Source organism: Staurois parvus, unplaced genomic scaffold (assembly GCF_062004578.1).
Source record: "Staurois parvus isolate SC_StPar_1 unplaced genomic scaffold, SC_StPar_1.0 ptg000114l, whole genome shotgun sequence".
Taxonomy (NCBI): domain Eukaryota; kingdom Metazoa; phylum Chordata; class Amphibia; order Anura; family Ranidae; genus Staurois; species Staurois parvus.
In genome coordinates, this window is record NW_028317910.1 from 877479 (window position 1) to 899923 (window position 22445).

Consider the following 22445-nt stretch of genomic DNA (forward strand, 5'->3'; position numbering starts at 1 on the left):
GTTAGGCACAGGAGTGTATTTACCACAAGGCAAACAAGGCATTTGCCTAAGGCGGCATTTTTCAGGGGGGGGGGGGGGGGGCAGCACTGTCCCTCAGAAGAAGGGACACACATGGCTTGGGGACCTGGTGGGTTCCAAGAGAGGCTACGGGTTTCATGACGGTGTATGCACAGCCCCAATCTTGTTCCCAGGGATGTCCGGAGCTGTGAAGGCGAGTGTCTCTCTGTGGCGTATGGTGGCTGGTGCATGGGAGGCAGTGGAGTGGAAGGCTCTGCGGGTGGGAGGGGGGTGCCAATTTTTGTGTTGCCTAGGGCAGCACAAAACCTAAATACAACACTGGTTAGGCAGATTGCGTGTTGCTTGCCTGAGAGAGCTAGAATTGGATGCAGAGACCAGTGTTTGATTAGGGCGTTGCACCATTTGCAAGGGAAGCATTGTCACTGAGCATTTGGCAAACCTTCAAGAGGTCTTCAGGGTCTGGGTTCCATAGGGATGGACCACGCTGCTGTTAACTACACATGTTGCACCAAGTGCCATGCAGGATCCAGTATCTGAAGCCACATTACTGTCCTTCCTCACGGCATGAGGTCCAGGTACAGCTAACAAGGTTTTACCAAGGAAAGCTCATACAGAGGTACGGACTAAAAGCCCACACTGCACCTGTGAAATACAGATCATGGATGCAATGCTTTGCAGGCTACTGCAGGAAAAAATAATAAATGTACATCTTTTCTGCAAAAATATGTGCATTTATTATTTTTTTCTGTAAAAGGTGAACTTAGCCTTTAAAGTGGTTGTAAATGCTTAAGATTTTTTTACTTTCATTCTATGCATGGTGCTACTGGCCCCCCTCTTGTCATGTGCCCCCACAGCAAGCAGATTGCTATGGAGGTACCCAACAGGAGGGGGGCCAGTAACACCGGTGGGGGACCCAAATACAGGAGGATCCGGGCTGCTTTGTGCAAAACCACTGCACAGAGCAGGTATGTATGTTTTTTTTAATTTAAGCCATTAGAATCACCAATTTGAAAGCTGCAAGAGTCACAGTGGCTATAGTGTACCTGAATAATGAAAAAAATAATCTGGGAAAGAAATTATCCAGAGAGAAAGAGGAAAAACCTCCACAGAAGAAGGCAGACATCTCTAAGCAAAGAGAAGAGTTTGATCACTTAAGGACATTAGAGTAGCTGGGAGTAGAAGTGTTTATATAGGGGGTAACCCTGCAGCATTCTGTTTTTTTCCAGTATCCAATAACCTGAAGGTAGCTGTATATAACCCAGTCACAGGGGATTAAAGAAATTTATGTTTTGTACTGTATGGATCAGGAAAATCAGGTATCTCACTCTGCCAGAAAGGAATGTGCTTTGTGAGAAAGCTGTGTACATATTAGGGCTGAATAGACATAAAAATCCTTTTGCAGGTGAAACAAGTCACATATATGTATTTTATCTGTGTATCTTTCTCGTCTGTTTTTGTCTGGAGTTCAGCTTTACGTGGTCCCCTGCAAGCTGAATTTGGCTATCACAGCTCAAAGCCAAACCCAACAAAAGTGAAAGCTCTTGAGCTCAATATGCTTACAGATGTGGCAATGAAGGAGGTTCAAAGGCTTACAATGACTAGTCACACACTTTTTATGCAAACATACATTTTACTTTTGGAAAAAAAGTAGTAAAGTAAATAAATGAATTTCCAGTGCATGTTTCTGCTTTATACAAAAAATACTATATGTGAAAAACAGAACAAAGTGGTTATTATAACAGCATGGTTGACACAACAGTGGTTTTCTCAGACTCTGTCACACAGAATAGACCCAAACATCATTATAGTGGCATACAGACAGTGGAGAGAGACATTACTGTACTAAAAAGTATCTCATAACAGAAGTCCTTAAAACAACATGGATACATGGCAAAAATGTTTAGTTACTCTTCAAGGGTGCTGGACAAGGTGGTCAGGCAACTGTGGTCCTCTAGTAGTTTGGTAATTGCAAGCCCCAGCAAGTCGTAAGATGAAAGGTTCAAATTACAGTTTGTCAGCCAATGATAATTTGTTAGCCAGAGGTACCTAAACCCACCTGTTAAAATGGCTGTAGGTCATCATCTTTGCCCTCAGACTCCACACTTTTTCAAGCTACCTATACTGCCAACTACCAGAGTGCTCTGGGCCTATAATTCCACAAGGTTGGCCAAACCTTTATTAATAGGACTATAAACCTGTGTGAGAAGACTCCAAGAAACAGCAATCCTCGAACTCCCAGAGCCTGCATACCTGCTCCAGGCCGTGTCGCTTTGAAAAGGTTCAACTTCATTTTCCTGGGTATGAGGTAAGTCCAGAGACAGCCGCTTCCACTGCAGCCTTCATACACAGTTGTTCTGCTTTGGAACAGGTTCCATTTAGATTTTTATAAAGATTTAATACACTCCCATGTTTCAATCTGCCCCCATAGCAATGAAGCCCTTGCAAAACATGACCCCATGAGCACCTCTGTTTTGAAATCTGAAATTGCTGGAAGATTGAAAATGATATTCAAACTGCTAGGGGCAACAACAAACTTTCCTCTAAAACAAAGAAAATCAAAAGAACCCACTACATACAGAGGTGCTGTATAATTAGGGGGTACAGCAGAAATATAGGACTCCTAAACTGCTGTTGATAAGAAGGCACAGCCAAGCTACACTGTCATGTCTTCTGCTGTTGAAGCTCAATACTGTAAACCTTATTGTCTTGTCCAAAATGAATGACTGGAAAAGGGCAACAGAGGGAGCTGTGAGTTTCCTGTACTGGACTCTACCCATCCAACGTGTACTCCTGAAAGGATGTGTGGCTTTCCCTTCCGTGAAGATGCTTCCTGTGAGAGTCTCTTGTAGTCAGCTTGGTTCCTCATACTTGCTATAGTAGCAAAGGTGTCCGCTCACCTAGAGGCTGCTCCTTGCGGAAGAGATCCCTGAATCTAGCCAGGCTGGCCAGAAATCGTTCCTTGAGCGGAGGTGTATGGTAGATGGGATCTAGGATGTTTGTTATTCGCCTCTCTCTGTCCCTCTTCCATATCTTATAGGGAGTGGGTGGGAAATGTGGCTTTTCATGCTCTCTGTAAAACTGGGTCACTGCTCCGCTAAGCACAAGGGCTGCCCACACAGCAATGATGATGAAATCTGTTGAATGCAAGAGGCTGTTAGTGAGAACCATAACCCCAAACCCTCTACTTGATCAATACTCACTTTTGTATGAACATTGCTAGAATTTCACAAATCATAAAAAGGATAAATGGATTTCGCAACAGAAGGTGAAGTTTATTCGGCTTTTAATTTTGCATTCCCCATTTCCTCCTGTTTTTAATACATGCCTTATTTTTTGCCCCATGATATAATGTGCTTCTCTATTCATTGCAAGTAAATCATGGCTGGTAGCAAGCATCAACAAGGTGTTGTACATAACTTCCTGAAAACTTCACATCATCTCATAGCTGCCTCAGTACACTTCTCAAGAACCCTCCATTATGACGTAAGCAGTGGACTGGCTCTTGGGGGGAGTTCTGTAAATATCAGACCACAGGCAGGCACTATATTTGCATGCAGATCTCCCAGGATAATGCCTTCTAGGATAAAGAGGGAAGGAATCTAAACTGTAACAGTTGTCGCTAAAACAGAAGCAGAGGAGACCCCCCCCCCCCCCACAGGGACAAAGGTCAAAAGGCAGGATTTCACTTTACTGAGAAAAATTCATCCCACTTCCTTTTGTATTTCTAGGACAGGATGTGAATGGACATCCCCCAGTGAAGACAAAAGGCAGCAATCAACACTTAAAAAAAAAAAAACAAAAAAAAAAAAAAAAAATGAAGCCTTGGTTCACACTGGCACGACTTGTCATGCGATTTGACCATTATAAAATCTCATGACAAGTCGCATCCTATTGCCGGCAATGAAACTGTTCAAAATCAGTGCAACTCCGAAGTCGCACCGATTTTGAAAGTAGTTCCTGCACTATTTTTAGCGTTTTCAGGTGCAACTTGCATAGACATCTGTGCATGAAATTGCACTACTTCAGGTGATGTGGCGCAATTTCAAGGTTGCATTCAGTGTGAACCAGGGCTAACTCTTCCACAAACACAACTTTAAGCTGACCATATACAGTACAGATCTAACAATGGAAAAAAAAAAAAAAATTACATTGTCTGCAGATTCAATCAAATGCAGAGAATCATCAGTTGTTCTTACCGGTGGTCTGGAAAGGCACGCTGGTGTATACTATACTGAAGTCACTGTTCAGTGCCCTTTTAAGGATATTTAAGGTAATGTAGCTGAGACTTGTGTACAGGTAACTGTCTACAGCTAGCACGACTGTGTAGGAACCAACGATGCTGCAGGACAAAATGTTTAGCTAAAAGGAAAGTAAAGCCATTTAGTCCAAAATCATAGAGCAAACAGGCTATATAATTTTCACACAGTGTATACCATACTGTAAAAATACCAAACAATAGGAGTTCCAAGAAAATAACTGGATGATTAAGATTAACAGCAAATGATAATGCAAAGCCTAGGTGGGATTTTATTTAACTCTCCCTGATCCAGCGATCTTACCTCCAACAAGGTCCCATACAGCTCTTTTTCATACTGCACAAGCTGACACAGCTCCATCATTCCTTACACAAGTCGAACTCTAAAAATGGCCAGAGGCTGACAGGAGTATGGTTTGCCATTAAGAATTAATGAAGCTGCATCACACATGCCATCTGAGAAGAGATGCTGTCTGGGACCTTGCTGGATCAGGAAGATGGGTAAGTACCCATTCCAAGTGGATTGTACAACTTTATAGATGTTTACCTTCTGGTTGGTATAGAGATCCTCAAGTGTGGTTTAACAGCTTCCTGACCGCCCTATAGCAGAAATACTGCATGAAATCACCCTACCCACGCCGCCATTCACGGCCGCAGCTGTCAATCACTCTGTTCCCTGCCGGCGCCCAGTGATTACCTACAATCAACGACGAGGAGGGCCGCTTTGTTTACCAACAGCCCTCTTCCCTGTCAGCTCGCGCATACTGCTCTGGATGGCTGTGTACCTAATAGTTGGGGCTTCCCCCAATGGCTTGTAAATGCCTGTCTTAGAAAGGGGGAAAGCCTGCTTGAGAAATGAGGATGTCATTCAGCTGCAGCACAGATTTGTTTTTTCTGACAGCAACAGGGTCTTGCTCTCAGAATATACATAAGTAGGTGTGTGCAGTGCTGTTGAATGAGATCTTTCATCCGCAGTTAAAAAAAAAAAAAAAGGAGCATATATGCCGAAGCATGGGGGCCTGGGGTGGCCAGTTGGTGGATGGCTCCTATGCTTCGGCATATATATATTTTATAATATTTTTTGGCACATTTCATATGTGCCCACCATTAGAAGTGGGTGGATGCAGGGCGGTATATTCTAATGGTGGGCATACCACACACTTTTTCTGGCAGAGATTTTTTCTCTTTTTTTTTCCCCATTCAGCCCACAGGCTGCTTAAAAAAAAAAAAAAAAATGAACAACATAGCATATACACCCAACAAGGGATAGCGACATAGTACATCACTGGACTTTGAATGGTTATACCAGGAAAATGCCTACAGCTGCAGGCATCATCCTGGTACCATTTTTTTCAGCCAGCGATCGGCTTTCCTGTAAAAGCAATCCTAGTGGCTAATTAGCTGCAGGATTGCTTTTACAAGCAGAGGGAGATGATGCCCCCTCCCCCGCTGCCTTCCACGGCCTTCTCGGGCAGTCCCGTGCCATCAGGGTACCTAAGAATGCAGCTGGAGTTTCTGCCAGCTGACCATACAGCTGATTGGAGACCAGAATGGTGCCAATCATCTCTATAGTCATCACTTCAGTTTCCCAGGATATAAACACCATTTGTAAATTGGGAAAGCATGTGATCACACTGATCTTGATGAGATTAGATAATGTAAGGGCAGAGGAGATATCTAGAGTCTGATAGAACCCAGATGTCTCAAAAAAGAATATATGACAATGCCCATTGAAGTATATATTGCATTCCCTGTGATAGCATTAAAGTGATAAAAAAAAAAAAAAAAAAAAAAAGCACCCTTGTGATTGCAGACATGCTACAGGAGATGGTCAGGAGACTTTGGGCATGCTACCAGAGAAGATCCTGCAGACATGTTACAGGAGAGACAGTTAGAGTAGTCTTGCATATATGTGCTGCCCTACAGTCCACTTAAGTACTTGCACCACATTTTTCTCAACTAGATACATTATAAATGATCTGGAGGGAAAAATTTAACAGAATAAAAAGGGATGGACAGAACAGATAAATCAAGTTAGTGTTAAAGAAAGTAAGCACATACAGTGGATATGAAAAGTCTACACACCCGTTAAAATGTCAGGTTTCTGTGATGTAAAACAATGCGACAAAGATAAATGACTTCAGAACTTTTTCCACCTTTAATGTAACCTATGAACTGTACAACTCAGTTGAACAACAAACTGAAATCTTTTAGGTGCAGGGAAGTAACAATAAAACACTAAAATAACACTGCAAAAACACTCCAGATTTGTCAGATTGCTCAGGCATCTCCTGTGCACAGCCCTCTTCAGATTACCCCACAGATTTTCGATCGGATTCAGGTCTGGGCTCTGGCTGGGCCATTCCAAAACTTTAATCTTCTTCTGGTGAAGCCATCCCTCTGTTGATTTGGATGTATGCTTTGGGTCGTTGTCATGCTGAAAGATGAAATTCCTCTTCATGTTCAGCTTTCAAGCAGAAGCCTGAAGGTTTTGTGCCAATATTGACTGGTATTTGGAACTGTTCATAATTCCCTCTACCTTGACTAAGGCCCCAGTTCCAGCAGAAGAAAAACAGCCCCAAAGCATGGTGATGTGCAGTGTTGTTTTTGCACCAAATATATTTTTTGGAATTATGGCCAAAAAGTTCAACCTTGGTTTCATCAGACCAGAACACATTTTCCCACATGGTTTTGAGAGACTTCAAAGGTGTTTTCGCAAAATCTAGCTAGGCTTAGGTGTTATCCTATGTAAGAAAAGGCTTGCCATTCTACCCCATAGCCCAGACATATGAAGAATATGGGAGATTGTTGTCACATGTACCACACAGCCAGTACTTGCCAGATATTCCTGCAGCTCCTTTAATGTTGCTGTAGGCCTCTTGACAGCCTCCCAGACCAATTTCTTCTTGTCTTTTCATCAATTTTGGAGGGACGTCCAGTTCTTGGTAATGTCACTGTTGCACCATATTTTCTCCACTTGATGACTGTCTTCACTGTGTTCCATGGTATATCTAATGCCTTGGAAATTCTTTGTAGCCTTCTCCTGAATTGCTCCCTTTAACAATGAGATCCCACTGATGCTTCGGAAGCTCTCTGCAGATCATGGCTTTTGCAGTAGGATGCAACTAAGAAAATTTCAGGAAGGACCTAATAGAACAGCTGAACTTTATTTGGGGTTAATCAGAGGCACTTTAAATGATGGCAGGTGTGTACTGACTCCTATTTACCATGATTGTCAATGTGATTTCTTAATTCTGAACACAGCTACATCCCCAGTTATAAGAGGATATGCACACTTATGCAACTGCATTATTTTAGTTTTTTATGTTTACTTCCCCCCCTAAAAGATTTCAGTCTGTTTTTCAATTGAGTTTTACAGTTTATAGGTCACAGTAAAGGTGGTAAAAAGTTCTGTAATGATTTATCTTTGTCTAAATTTTTTACATCACAGAAACCTGACATTGTAAACAGGGCTGTGTAGACTTTTTATATCCACTGTACAGGGGCCACACAGCTAACACCAGGGCCTTACACAATGACCCAAGCATAGGTCATAGGGAAAGAAAAAAAAGAAAAAGTTATGTGTAACTAAGGAGATGAATACTTACTATTCGTGGAAAAGGCAGCAGACACATTGTCACCAGTAGTGCAATACAAGTGAAGGTTAGCCAGAACACTGTGTCATTGCGAAAAGTGCTAAAATCCCCTGCAAGAAAGAACAATGAACTCACATTACACACACTTAACCTCTATATAATAAAACAAAAACAAAAAAAACCCAAGAAAAACCACAAAAATAATAATCATAGGAAACTGTGTTTCCCATAGCAATAAAATTTTAAGTTTACAGTGACATTGTTTGCATTAAGGTAAAAACACGTTTGGCAAGTAGTGTCCCCCACTCTGGCCCCCCAAATGCTTACCTGAACCCGATGGTTTAGGAGCAAGCATGCACAAGTGCCCCAATAGCAAGCAGCTTGCTATGGGGTACTCTGTGAAGGGAGGGGCCAGGAGACCTGACAAGAGACCTCAGAAGAGGAAGATCAGGGCTCTTCTGTGCAAAACCATTGCACAGAGCAGGCAAGTATGTTTTTTATTTAAAATAAATAAATAAAAATATGAACCTTCAGAAATCACTATAATAATGCTGTGCCCCTATTGGGCATACTATATTTTACTCCTTTGATTCAGGCTCAGTTTATAGCAGGAACGTTTATCTCCAAAGGTCATGAAACTGAATTCTATCAAATAGCTGTCTGACATTTTAAAGCTACCATGCATATGGCCCTTTCTCAAACACTACATAAAAGCAGTCTTTGGATTCTGATTTTGAAACACTAATAGTTAGAACTTGTACCTCTGCTTCTCAGCCTGCTGAGGGCACAGTCACTTGCATCAGAGTCTTCTCAACATTAAAATGATTTTTTATTAAACACAGGATAAGCACACATGAATGTTGGAACTGAAAATGGGAACTGAAAGATGAGCTGAACCTTCCCAGATATTAGGAGGGGCTTTCCCAAGAACAGAATTGACTTACAATGGGTCACATCATTTTAAGCAGTGCAATACTGTACTGTACCTATAGGAGTGAAGAAGATGATGGAAGAAACCAGAAATCCTAAAACCAGCCCCACCAGGAGCATACAGATGTAGACAAAGCCAAATCTCCACCAATACCCCACCAGCAGCAAACCCCCGATAACTCCGGTGAAGGCAGTCAAAGCCAGGCGATCTGTTAGGGGAAAAAAGCCACACACATCATCAGCTCATACTTCTCCAAATGAAATACAATGACCCAGTCCAAGTAGTACAGATACAACACACAGTCTGCTTCCAGAACAATGTCTGAACAAAACACTTACCACTGTAGCCAAGGGGTGTGACTCTGGTAAGAAGAACAAACATGAGGAACCCAAAAATGATAAAACCAATAAAGAAGAAACCTGGGAAGATAAAACAAAATCGGTGTGTCACACTAAATTCTCATTTAGCCTATTATGGTAAAAAAAAAAAAAAAAAAAAAAAAAAAAAAAAAGAAGAACTGGACACTAACCTGTCTTGAGAAAACGGTGCCCGAGAAAACAGATAAATAGGCCCACGATGGCGAAGATGGTGAAGAATATTTTCGTTGAGACTTTTCCTTGAAAAGAATAAAAGCGAAGGTGCAAAGTTCAAAAAGAGTTGATAGCAAGACCACAGCAACAACACTTTGCACCCAATTGTGTCTCAAAGATCAGACACCGTGAGGCACTATATAATTTAAAAAACAGTCCTTATGTGCCCAAGTATGCATATATTATAATCAAAGCATGGCAGTGATTAGCAAATTTTGCCACTGGCTTCCCTTATCAGCTTAACATCTAAGGGGAGGTCACAGTCTCTCCTCAAGAAAACTTGATTAGGTCTGCCCTTTCCGCCTAACTGTTCCATTTAAGGAAGCAGTACTACAGCTTCTGAGTGAAACAGGATCTAAGAATGGAGGATTGGTGGGTGACTGACAGGTTCACACCTTTTATTCTTGGATCCTGTTTAATTCATAGAAGCTGTAGTATGGATTTTATGAATGGAGCAGCTAGGCAGAAAGGGTGGGCATAGTTGGGATCTCTTAATGAGAACCTGTGACAACCCCCTAGCTGTATTAATCCCCGCCGTAACAGAAGATTACAAAGGTGGGAGTGGAGGGGGGTGGGATGGGAGGAGGAAAAGGGTTGCATCCTACTGAAATTAGGTAAGATCCCTTGTGCTGATTATTTTTTAAAACTTAATTTAGGCCACATTCACACGGGCATACTTAGGCGAGGGCCGTGTTTTTCCACACGGAGATGCCCAGGTGTTCCATGCATTCCAGTGCAGGCAGTTCCATTCATGTCAATTGGGATGCAGCAACTGCACATACAGAGCCACTGCTCTCAATCTGAGATCTACAGCCCTGGCCAAAAGTTTTGAGAATGACACTAATATTAATTTATCTGCAACATTGGCAGTAATTATTGCTTTGCACAAAAAGGGATTTACAGGCAAGGATATTGCTGCTAAGATTGCACCTAAATCAACCATTTATCGGATCATCAAGAACTTCAAGGAGAGAGGTTCAATTGTTGTGAAGAAGGCGTCCAAGAAAGTCCAGCAAGCGCCAGGACCGTCTCCTAAAGTTGATTCAGCTGTGGGTTCGGGGCACCACCAAGTGCAGAGCTTGCTCAGGAAAGGCAGCAGCCAGGTGTGAGTGCATCTTGCACAGTGAGGCAAAGACTTTTGGAGGATGGCCTGATGTCAAGAAGGGCAGTAAAGAAGCCATTTCTCTCCAGGAAAAACATCAGGAACAGACTGATATTCTGCAAAAGGTACAGGGATTGGACTGCTGAGGACTGGAGTAAAGTAATGTTCTCTGATGAAAATTGACTTTCCAATTGTTTGGGGCATCCGGAAAAAACCTTGTCCAGAGAAAAAAAAAAAAGGTGAGTGCTACCATCAGTCCTGTGTCATGCCAACAGTAAAGCATCCTGAGACCATTCATGTGTGGGGTTGCTTCTCAGCTAAGGGAGTGGGCTCACTCACAAATTTGCCTAAGAACACAGCCATGAATAAAGAATGGTACAAAAACATCCTTCGATTGCAACTTCTCCCAACCATCCAGGAACAGTTTGGTGACGAATGCCTTTTCCAATATGATGGAGCACCTTGCCATAAGGCAAAATGATAACTAAGTGACTTCAAACATTTGGGTCCATGGCCAGGAAACTCCCCAGATCAAAACACAAATTCCGACAAACTTCAAGCATTGATTATGCAAGACTAGGCTGCCATCAGTCAGTATGTGGCCCAGAAGTTCATTGACAGCATGGCAGGGTGAATTGCAGGTCTTGAAAAAGAAGAGTCAACCCTGCAAATATTGACTCTCTGCATAAACTTAATGTAATTTTCAATAAAAGCCTTTGACACTTATGAGATGCTTGTAATTGCACTTCAGTATACCATAGCAACATCTGACAAAAACATCTAAAAACACTGAAGCGGCAGACTTTGTGAAAATTATTTTTCTCAAAACTTTTGGCCAGGACTGTTAATGGATGCAAATCTTTTGCAAAACAGTTGCCCATACTAATAAATAAAGGAACTCCATCAGCTCTTACAAGCACTCCCCAGTGTACATATACCAGATAAGCAATGTGACCCTACCCAACGTGTAGCAGTTGTCCATGGTTGCTGTGAAGTTACAGGCATACGTGTGAACCGGCACATAGGTTGCAGATGTGTTCAGGAAGGGATCTCGTACAATCACATTGTATACGATTCCTTGCCCAGGAATAGATGAGAAGGACATGGTGGTTCGGTCGCTGGATTTTAATGTAGTAAGCTGCCAAGACAAGACCTTTCATTAGATGTTAGTCTTAACAGCACATATTAATGTAAATTTTAAACGGTGAGTCCATGCACTTTCCAAGACTAATAAAACTGGCAGAAATCACTGACCAGAACCAAAAACTGACAAGTTGTCTATCCAGTGACAAAAAAAAAAGCAAAAATGAAAAAAATACCAATGGAAGCATTATGGTATATTTGTTCTATAAGTGCCAGAAATGTTATCAGCTGACAACTTCCTGTGCACTCTGCTACACTGTTACCAGCTGCACTGTTCCCAGTGCCCTCTGACTACAGAAACCCTCCACCCTATGTATTGGAGTTTAGAAGTGCAGATCAGAAGAGCAGCCTAGGGTGACAACACTGTTCCTACATAGATAAAGTACAGTGAGCGATAATAGTCACCTGGGACAGAAAGTGCACTACTAGCAGAATCACCAGGTGAAAAGATCATAAAAAAAATCTATAGAAAAGCCAAATAAAAAAAAAAAAAAACACACCACACTAATCCAGCCCCTGCATCTAAGGATTGGTATGTTGCAGGACCCATGACCCCAGCAACACAATAGCCACAGTTCCTAATCTTTGATTACCTTCTTGCCATTAGTGGAAACTTGGGATACAGTGGACATCCTCTGCAGATGGGTTATTAAGGTGGACCCATTGAGGTTGTTCTCTGGTAAGAAGTATTGGTAGATGTCATATTGCAGGCGCCATCTGGTGTTCTGACCTGTCTGAGTATCACAATCACCAGTGGTGGCATCCCTGAAGAAAAAGGGAAGACTTACAGATCTCATATCAACAGAACATAAAGCGAATTCCATCTAGAGCTACATTTTCCAAGATTGCTAGGCTTTTGCCTTAAAGCCCAACTCCATATTTACTTTCACTTCCTGTACTAATTGATGTGGCCTCTGTCATCTCTGTAAGAGTATACAAACATACTATAAACAGTATACACTATGCAATGATGTGTTCAAGTAGCAGTACAGGAATTTCCCCATCTGCTGCCATAACAAAATCAAGTTAGGCTGAGTGCTGCTCAGCCATTCACAGGAAGCCTGGAATTTTTATCAATGAATGAAAATGGAGATTGTGAAGATGGAGTTATCCTTTAATCTACTTATGATGTACAACAAATGCTGCAGCTGTGCTCATGTCCAAAAATACTTAAAGTACTGTATCTGTGAACCCTCACCTTGTACAAAAAAAACAAACAAACCACAAAACACATTTAGTTTAGTAGAAATGAAGGGCACACCGCTTTTGTATATATACATATAAAAACAATTAGAAATGCCTTTTATTCTCCTTTTATAAAGTGATCATACAATCACTCCAAGAGCTGGGGGTGGAGATAAAACAAGTGCAATGATCTTCCCAGCAAATGGCTGTGCAGGGGGCAGAAGTATTGGCCATTGGAGGACCGACAAGCTGTTCTCCCAGCACAGCCAGAAAACTGATCATGCTGAGATGGACGTGCTCACATAATTAGAGTGGTCAGTTTGAAAAAGGACAGTAGGAGGACTGGCAGGATCACCAGGTATATCAAACAAAAGAAGCAAAACAAAAGGGAACAGGACACTTTAACTCAAGTACATGCTACAACAGATACATATCAAGAATACGAAAAGTTGGTGTAAAATATTTGTTAAAAATCTGCCCTAAAATGTATGTAACCAACAACAATGTACTTCTCTTATTTGATCCTGTAAAGTAAAAAAAAAAAAAAAAAAAGGGGCGCAAAAAAGTGTTTTTAATCCTTCTCATACAGCTCTGTAAGCTACAGAACCCTCCCCCCACCTCCTATGGAGATGGAGGGGAAAGGTGTTCTGTAGTCCTAGGTGTGTTCCTAGGAGGACAATGCTATTCCTCCATAGATGCAGAAGTTTGTGATTTGTAGATTACCAGGGAAAAAAAGAAAGATTAAAAAAAAAAAAAAAAAAAAAATCTAATACAGCCACCACAGCTAAGAATTGGTTAGCTGTAAACATATTACATTTTGTGGGGGGGGGGGGGGTTTGCTTGTAACCTACTGCATCCACAGGCACAAACAGCTCCACACATAGTTAAAAAGGCAGAGTGTAGTATCTGAAGCATATGCAACTTTTTTTTCATTTTAAATTTATTTTTGCATTAACCCTGTTCAGATTACACAATTTGTAATCACAGGCAGAATTGCTGAAATTCTGGACACAATTTGAAATTGCGGCAAAAAGCATGACGTGTGTTTGGGTGCAATTATTCTGCCGCAATTTTCGCATGACAGAATAACGTGGAACAAAAAAAAATGCACTAAGCTTGTTACCCAAAAAGGAGCAGGAGCTTCTTTTGGGCAAAAAATGCGCATGGGGCAGCCTACTGAAGTGAATAGGCAGCCCTATGTGTGACACGCGGAATTGTGAGACAGCAAAAAGCCTTCAATATGTTCCATTATCGAATTCTGATAATTTCCAGGACCACCTGATTACTTATGACAATCAGTACCTTTAAACAAAGACTACAATTAAACATTTTGCATTTCAAGTATCAGTGAACCCAAAACACAATAGTGGTAGGTGGAGTGCTGTTGGCTGGGCAAAACAAATCCTTTAAGCACAAAGTTAAATCATCCTTACCTTGCATGGCCCAGGTTAGCTGGAGCAAATTTTATTACAGTTTCATACAAGTTGTACTCTAGGTAGACATTCGGATCGATGTCCAAATCAAACTCCAGGTTACACGCTCCAGGAACTGGATCTGGAAACAGCAAGAGATTACACTGATGATACAAAACTGGCACAAAAGGACTACAAAGGACTACTCAACCCAATAAATGGTTAAGATTTGGGTGAGACAGATCATTTGCCAAAGTATTCTAGCTCTTAAAGATCGTGTTAATAAGATTTCCTTGCACCTGTGCTACAAGGCTTTACCAAAAGGGTCACTCTCTCATAGCTGGATTCCCACACTTATAGGGATGCACCGATACTGAGTATTTTCACAAGTACTCTTGCAAATGATCCCAATACCTGTAACCAATACTTTGTAGTGCGACTTGCGTCACTGCAAATAGCATGTGATTTGAACAGGAATGAGGTGCAATTCCTGTCCATAAGGGTATTGGTGCATCTCTAATTATTTATCTTGGTGTTGCTGCAGGCATTACATAGCCAAATGATGGTGTCACCCTTTCCCAGTTATTGAGAGTTCTGGAGCAGACACCTAACCATTGGAGAGCAAGAGATGCAAACTAAGCGGATTCACATGTTGACTTCTGCTAACAACTAAGCAACACAGAAATATCACTTTTAGATGGGGGCTAACTTTTTAGGCAAGTAGTTGTCGACTTATGAGCTAAAGGGGGCCTCAAAAGCAGCCCCCAACATCAATGGGCCACACAATTTTCGGTGTATGTGATGCTTCAGAGGACTGTCATAAACTGCAGACCTAATAGAGGAAATGATGGTCAGAGAGTGTGGACACGCTACATTTTTGGCTGGGGATATGCTGCAGAAGACAACATGAAACTGGGAACAGGTTATATGAGACTAGTATCAATGCCATTACACTAACCAATGCTCCCACTACAGACTGCTGAGTTCTGAGGGCCTTACATCAAATACCAAGGGCTGCATGTGACAGGTACCTTTTTGCACAGAGTTTGAAATGCAGTAACTGATGCCCTAAACCCTCTTGCCTAACTTGAGGCCCTTTGGTACTTGCTGCGCAGCCCTCAGCAGTGGAAGTGGAATGGAAAATGGATGGTATTGGCTTTGATTTATCGAAGTCTTATGTAATGCTTCCAGTCTCTAACCATTCCCTGGAGTATGCCTCCTGTGGCATGTCTGCAATCAATGACCATTTCTTGTAGCATGTCTGCAGTCTTTGAAAGTATTCTAAGTGCTGCACAAACTGTTGGCGCTATATAAATCCTGCATAATATTAAGAATTCTGTAGCATTACACATAATGAAAAGTATGTTTGGCCCTTTGGCAGTTTCAGGGGCCACACTTGAGGCTCCTTATACTTCATACATTGGCAACCATTGCAGTACGCTGAGACCTCCTCACAATGACCCTCATCAAACTTGTGTTGCACCACGCCTTGCAAGTAATGAAGAGTATGTTCTGGCCATTTGGTTACCATGTGTCATGAGGAGGTAAATAGGGAAAGTGAAGTAGTTATTTCCACTCCTGGCAAAATACTCACCCCTTTCAGTGTATGGAACGGTGAGAACTGAGGCTAGCACAGGATCAGGGGACGCCGTCTCCACATACCAGGTACATACAGTCTGCTCAGGACGGAGAACGCTCAGAAGCCCAGTATCACTGCCGACCTCAGAGTCATTTCTCTCCGGGATCTGACAACAAGAAATATAGACATATAAGCCGGAGTGGAGAAATATTATATTTTCTGCAGAAACCTAGCACCCAGCACCAAGAGATGTCCATACCTTGGTGTAAGAGAGTGTCACATTCACATACTGACTGTGCACTTGAAAGATGATAATCGAGACATTTACGGGAATGTTCCGAAGGAGGAATTCTGTGGGAGTGGAGAGATTTAGTTGCAGTTCTGTAAACCTGCCCATCGAGACTTCCAAGAGCCCTGAAAAACAAGAAAGGCAGGATGAAACAAATGGCACATATATAAGTGATCAAGATCAGCTTAATGTGGGAATAGAAATGTTATTTTAGAGAAAAGTCAGAACCCCTATCAGCTATTATGACAAACCAAAAGCAGTGTGGAAGACTAGAACTCCTCTCTGGTTTTCACGGTTACCAGGGGCTCCATTAGGAAAAAATTTACTTTACTTTCCGTCTTATTAACAAATGTTTTACCAGAGGGAAATCTGCAACAGGGACACAAACAGAAATAAAAACCTAATATGGGTTCTAGCCTTCCCCTACTCCACCTAAACTTTTTAATGTATACATTGGCAAGTCTGCATTTGTTTAGGGACCTGACATGTTCTTCAGAATCTTCAACATTTGATGCTTACAAATGTGTTGGCTGCCTCTGTGCCCCACTGTGTGTCATGTTTCCATCATCAAACCCCTACATCACTACAGGATTTTACACTGATTCAGGGGATGGAGCATTAAACCATACCACACAATGGGCGGCACAAGCATCCAACACTCCCTTAAGGCAGGCCATACATGATGCTCAATTCCCCCATCAACAGAGTCAGTATTGATTGGGGAATCCCTCTCTCAGAGCTGTTGTGTTCTCCCGAGGTGGGGGAATCCAACTCTGTTGGCAGAACACAAGGATTACTGCTAGCGACCAATCAGCCTGCCCCTAGATGGTTCAAATGTCGGCTGGTCCCTACTGAACTGGCCAAGATTATAACCATCTATGGCCAGCTTAAGTCTCAACTGACAGACTTTTGATGGCTGCAGCACTGGAACAGAGGTAGGTTGAGGACATGGGCTGTAGAGAGGCAAGTATACTCCTCTTCAATTGCAGGGGATGCTGTTTGCATATGTTTAAAGACCTGGAAGCATCTCTATGTTTTCAAACATAAATGAATATATATACATGCAGACATTGACAGTCTCGCTTGCATATCTCTTGGTCATTGCCTAAGAACACTTTGGGCGTTTCTGATCAATAAAAAACAGCGCTTTCAAGCAGACACAGTACAGTATAGAGAACATCATTTAAAGATTGTTTAATATGCTCCATAATTATATTGCTTATATTCATCTGTGTCTGAAACAATTGTCAGTTTGAAATTTGTACTCAAACCACAGAACTTGACAGGAAGCCCAAAACTTCTCAAAAAGCTAAAATGTGACACGAAGAAGATAGGAAACAGAGATAGTCAACACTTCAGAACTCCTAAAAACAGACAATACAGTACAGATATTTTAAAGAACTTACAGATCAGAAAAGATAATTATGTATGTTTTCATTTGAAAGGAGGGGGAAGACTGAACTTTTTCAGATTTAAAAAAATGGGGCCCCATTTCCATGGCTACATTGTTACCAATGTGCACACTTTGCCTGCGGTACTCACAAAAACAGGGGTAAAAGGACTTGCGGTCTCTGCAATTCAGTTTCTTCAAAAGCAGGTTCAAAAGTACCCGAGGATCTACTCACACCACCCGCTGCATTACAATACAGAGGCAGCCTTGTGCCGTGATATGTTGGGATAACTGCATTGCTGATGCGCTGATTGTGGAGCATGGCAGTGTTCACTTAAAGTTTGTTAAAAAAAAAAAAAACCTATTGAAATGTCACACAATTACTTTTTTTTTTTTTTTTTTAAAGTTCACGATGCAAACCGGAGGAGAACTTCACACTACACAGCGCTGAAACAAAACAAAAAAAAACACACTCCCCCCCCCTAAAACACACTGTCAGCACACCCCCACAAAGCGGTGGTGTGAACCAAGCATAGCGAAGATTAGGAATTTTGCTTTGTCTTGTGGTGGGACTGCACTAGAATGGCAGCTCAGCACAGTCCCACCACACCTGGTGTGGATGGGCCATAAATTTGACTGTGTATCAAAAAAAACAAAAACAAACACATTCCCAGCTCACTTACCAGCCAGACTGCATCATACTGAATTAACCCTAACAGTTCACGGTAAGATCAAGGGGTTTAGTTTGCACACATCTGAAAACATGTGTAAGCTGCAGCGGCCATGTCAAAGCACCCAAGTGTACTGCAGTCCTAACTATAATTTTGAGAGCCTCCCAAATTGGAACACATACCGTATTTTTCGCCGTATAAGACGCACCTGACCATAAGACGCACCTAGGTTTTAGAGGCAGAAAACAGGAAAAAAAAAATTCTGAACTAATGGACTGCAGACACAGTACAGGAGATGACCAGAGACTGCGGACAGCACAGGGATGACCAGAGACTGCGGACAGCACATGGATGACCAGAGACTGCGGACAGCACAGGGATGACCAGAGACTGCGGACAGCACAGGGATGACCAGAGACTGCGGACAGCACAGATGACTGCTGACCTTTGGGGAGGTGGGGTGCGGGTACCTGAATTTGACAGGTACCCGCTCTTACTTCCGCAGAGTTTTTGTTTGATCTTACCTGTTCCTCGATCTAGCCGCGCGCTGTCTTCCCGGCTTCTGTCATGCCGCTCGGCATGACAGCGGGGTGCCCAGTGCGCATGAGCGAGAAGCACTTGCGCTTTGTGATTGGTCCGGCGGCTTCTGGGATCTGTCATGCGTCCCAGGTACCGCCTTACCATTCACAAAAAGCACCGCTTCTTGCGCATGCGCACTTGGCACCCGGCTGTCATGCCCAGTGCCCACACTACAGAAGCCGGGAAGACAGCACGCCGCTGGATAGAGGAACAGGTAAGGTCCCGCTGCAGAGCCGAGCGGCCGGCCTGGTATTCTGACACGGCCGCGGTGGAAATACCAGACCGGCCGCTCCATATTCGCCCCATAGGACGCACTGACATTTCCCCCCCCAGTTTTGGGGAAGAAAAAGTGCGTCTTATACGGCGAAAAATACGGTATATAATAATGGATAGATGAAGGGCAGGCATGCCTGGAGGGAGCACATCCCTCCTTAAAAAGGTACAGGGACATACTGGACACCCAGCAAGAGCACAATAGCAGCTGAAGGTATGCAGTGCTTCCCCACAATCCATGCTGTGCTGTGACTTCTGCAGCTCATGCATGTATTTACAAATGTATGCAAACGAAACCCCTTGATTTTAACGTGAACTGTTAGAAAGGGTTCATTTGGCTTGTTGCAGGCTGGCAAGTGAGCTGGGAATTTTTGTTTGTCTTTTTGGCATGCGTTGCCCTACCATGTGCTGCTTGTTGCAAAAGGCCATTTTTTTAGGTTGCGGTGGTTATTTGTCAGCTATCAGCCTCTATTTTGTAAAAGATGAATAAAAATAATAACCAAAAAAATATAGATCCTGAGAAGAATAACTAGTAACATTATTATAATTGTCATTTTAACCAGAATGATTGCTGGTTACAGATTCACCAATCACACTCTGCACTTCCTCACCCTCAGAGCAAAGTTCAGTTGATAAAATCGAAACAGAATTCCAAGAAAGACCCAAAGCACATCGACTGCTTACACAGTAGAAGAAAAAAAGCTTTTCCTGTTCTGCAGCTACAGTCACAGGAACAGAAACACAAGATGTATGCAATGCAGCACAACAACTGAATACCAGAAATAGAAAACAGGTTTTTTTCAATCCCACTCTCTAAACTAAGAATGCTTCAGTACACAAGTCCAATCAAACAAGACTATGCTCTTTCACAGTCCAGTGAGAAGTCAGGGGACACAGAAAGCAGCAAAGCTTCAAGCTCTGAATAGTGATGTCACCCTTGTTGAAAATACAGTCTGAACAACAAAGCTGGCTGAACAGAATCAAATCTGATATGTCAGAAAAATTTGCATAACATGGGATCTGTTCTGTATTATAGAACATCTCCAAAATACGGCCGTTCCTAACCCCGGAAACTACTAAGCAACTCATTCACTCCCTTATTATATCACAACTTGACTACTTTAACTCCCTCCTCACCGCAGGCTATCCCCACTTCAGTCTATCCTGAATACTGTGGCCAGACTCATCCACCTTACTAACCGCTCCGTATCCGCCACCCCTCTCTGCCAATCCCTCCACTGGCTTCCGATTGCCCAACGGATAAAATTCAAAATGCTAACACTGACGTACAAAGCTGTTCATAATACTGCCCCAAACTACATCACCGACCTGGTATCCAAATACCACCCAAAATGTACTCTCTGCTCCTCACAAGACCTCCTACTCTCTAGTTCCCTGGTCTCCTCCTCCCATGCCCGTCTGCAGGACTTCTCCAGGGCTTCCCCCATCCTCTGGAACTCCCTACCCCAATCCATCAGACTATCACCTACTCTCCTCACCTTTAGGCACACCCTGAAAACCCATCTCTTCAGGGAAGCCTAACCCGCCCTCAGCTAACTGCCGATCTCCTCCACTCAATCCCCCACAGCCACTTCCTCCTGTACTACTATCCCCTCCCTCCTAGATTGTAAGCTCCAAGGAACAGGGCCCTCAAACCCCTCGTGAATTGTATTGTTACTGTACTATCTTGTGTACTGTCTCCCATTATAATGTACAGCGCTGGGAAAACTGTTGGCACTATATAAATCCTGTATAATAATAATACTCCAACATTGTATTAAAAGTGTATGTCTAGGCAAAAAAGTAAGTAAATAAATAAAAACACATGCAGTACATCTCTGCAATACTGTATATGCACATTTTCCCGTGTTTTGTTTGCATAAAAATGCAGTACGTACAGAAAAATGGCTATTGACCTTGCAAATATCTAGTATGCTTCCAACTTTCCATAGTGAGCAGACAACACTGTGCCTCTTCTGCACTGAAATCACAAGCAGAACACCCCCCTTTCTCTCAAGTCCATAAAGGAGAATTGGGCAGGGCTGAGCGCACTGTTTGTGATTTCAGTGCAGCAGATACAGAATGTACAGAACGTTAGAAGCTCATTGGATTTCTGGCAGCTCAGCTGGTATTTTTGTGTACTTGCAGTGTTTTTAAAGGGAGAAAACATGAGGAAATGTGCAGCTTTTTTAGTTATTTTATATAATCATCCACTTTAAACCGTTTGACAGGTTTTATTTTGCCATAACAGTTTTTGTGAATACAACGGAATGCAAAGGCTGACCGAGATCTTGCATCCTGGTTGGATAAGAGTATAACCTAAAGCAAACAAAGAAGCAAAGCATTGGGATCCATAAGACCTAGCCATGCCCTCCACCCTGAGTTAGGCCTCATTCACACCTGAGTAATTTTCTACGTTTACAGAAGCACGACACGATTTCTCTTATTCTATAGGGCCCATTCACGTCTGCATGATGTGCTGTCACTAGTCGTGCCAAAGGATTACAGACACCTCTTTGGGGCAGGATCATGTGTTTTTGACCTCAGACCTTAACCACTTCCCAACTGGCCGTTGTAGATAAAAGGCCGGATGGTGGCAGTGCAGGGTCGGGTGGCCATTTATAAATGGCCTCCCGGGAGCACGCAGCACCGCGATCCGGTGCCCACTGTGTCCTCCGGACACAGTGAAACACCGATCGTCGGACAGGACCTCTGTACGAGGTCCCGATCATGTGATCACTGATTGGCCAATCAGTGATCACATGCAAAGTAGTAAGCAAGATGTCACTTCTGACATCATTGCTTACTACGTGTGAAATCTGTGAATGATCACAGAGGTCACATGGTACAAGGCTATTCACAAAAGCCTTGTACCATGTGACAAGCCGTGACCAATCACAGCTCACTCAGTAGTTCTCAATGGATGCAAGAATGCAGACAGAGAGAAAGAGAAATGATTGCTTTTACATCCTATATGGGTGTAAAAAAAAAAAAAATCTTCCTCACCCCCCAAAAGTAGTACAGTGTCACCATGGTGACACTGTACTGCTAGGGTGACAGTATGTAAAAAAAAAATAAAAAAAAGAAATAATATAAAAAAGAAATAAAAATGTAAAAAAAAAAAAAGTTTAAAAATTATAATTTTTGGTTATAAACTAATTTGGCTTATTTTTTGTTTTACTAAAAAGATAACGGAATACATTTTGGCCAAGATTTATGATGAAATATTATTTATTTGCAAAATTTTATAAGAAAAACACTTTTTTAAAAATTTTTGGACATTCATTTACATAGCAAAAAAAATAAAAATCCCAGCGGTGAATAAATACCACCAAAATAAAGTTTTATCTGTCTCAAAAAAATGGTAAAAAATTCATATGGGTACAGCATTGCATGACTGCGCAATTGTCATTCAAAATGTGATAGCGCTGA

General features: G+C 42.3%; 1 protein-coding gene across 1 annotated transcript in view; it reads right to left on the reverse strand.

The window, feature by feature from the left end:
- Positions 1-1628: 1628 nt before the first annotated feature.
- TM7SF3 (transmembrane 7 superfamily member 3) overlaps positions 1629-22445 on the reverse strand; it is a 31223-nt gene continuing 10406 nt past the window's right edge. The window contains exons 2-12 of the mRNA XM_089671692.1: positions 16071-16225; positions 15827-15977; positions 14254-14374; positions 12229-12400; positions 11453-11630; positions 9330-9416; positions 9139-9219; positions 8856-9008; positions 7882-7979; positions 4215-4377; positions 1629-3152 (exon numbers count right to left, since the gene is read on the reverse strand). Of these exons, the coding sequence (XP_089527818.1) occupies positions 2890-3152; positions 4215-4377; positions 7882-7979; positions 8856-9008; positions 9139-9219; positions 9330-9416; positions 11453-11630; positions 12229-12400; positions 14254-14374; positions 15827-15977; positions 16071-16225 (1622 nt within the window). The 3' untranslated portion in view covers positions 1629-2889. The remainder of the gene's footprint in view (positions 3153-4214; positions 4378-7881; positions 7980-8855; positions 9009-9138; positions 9220-9329; positions 9417-11452; positions 11631-12228; positions 12401-14253; positions 14375-15826; positions 15978-16070; positions 16226-22445) is intronic.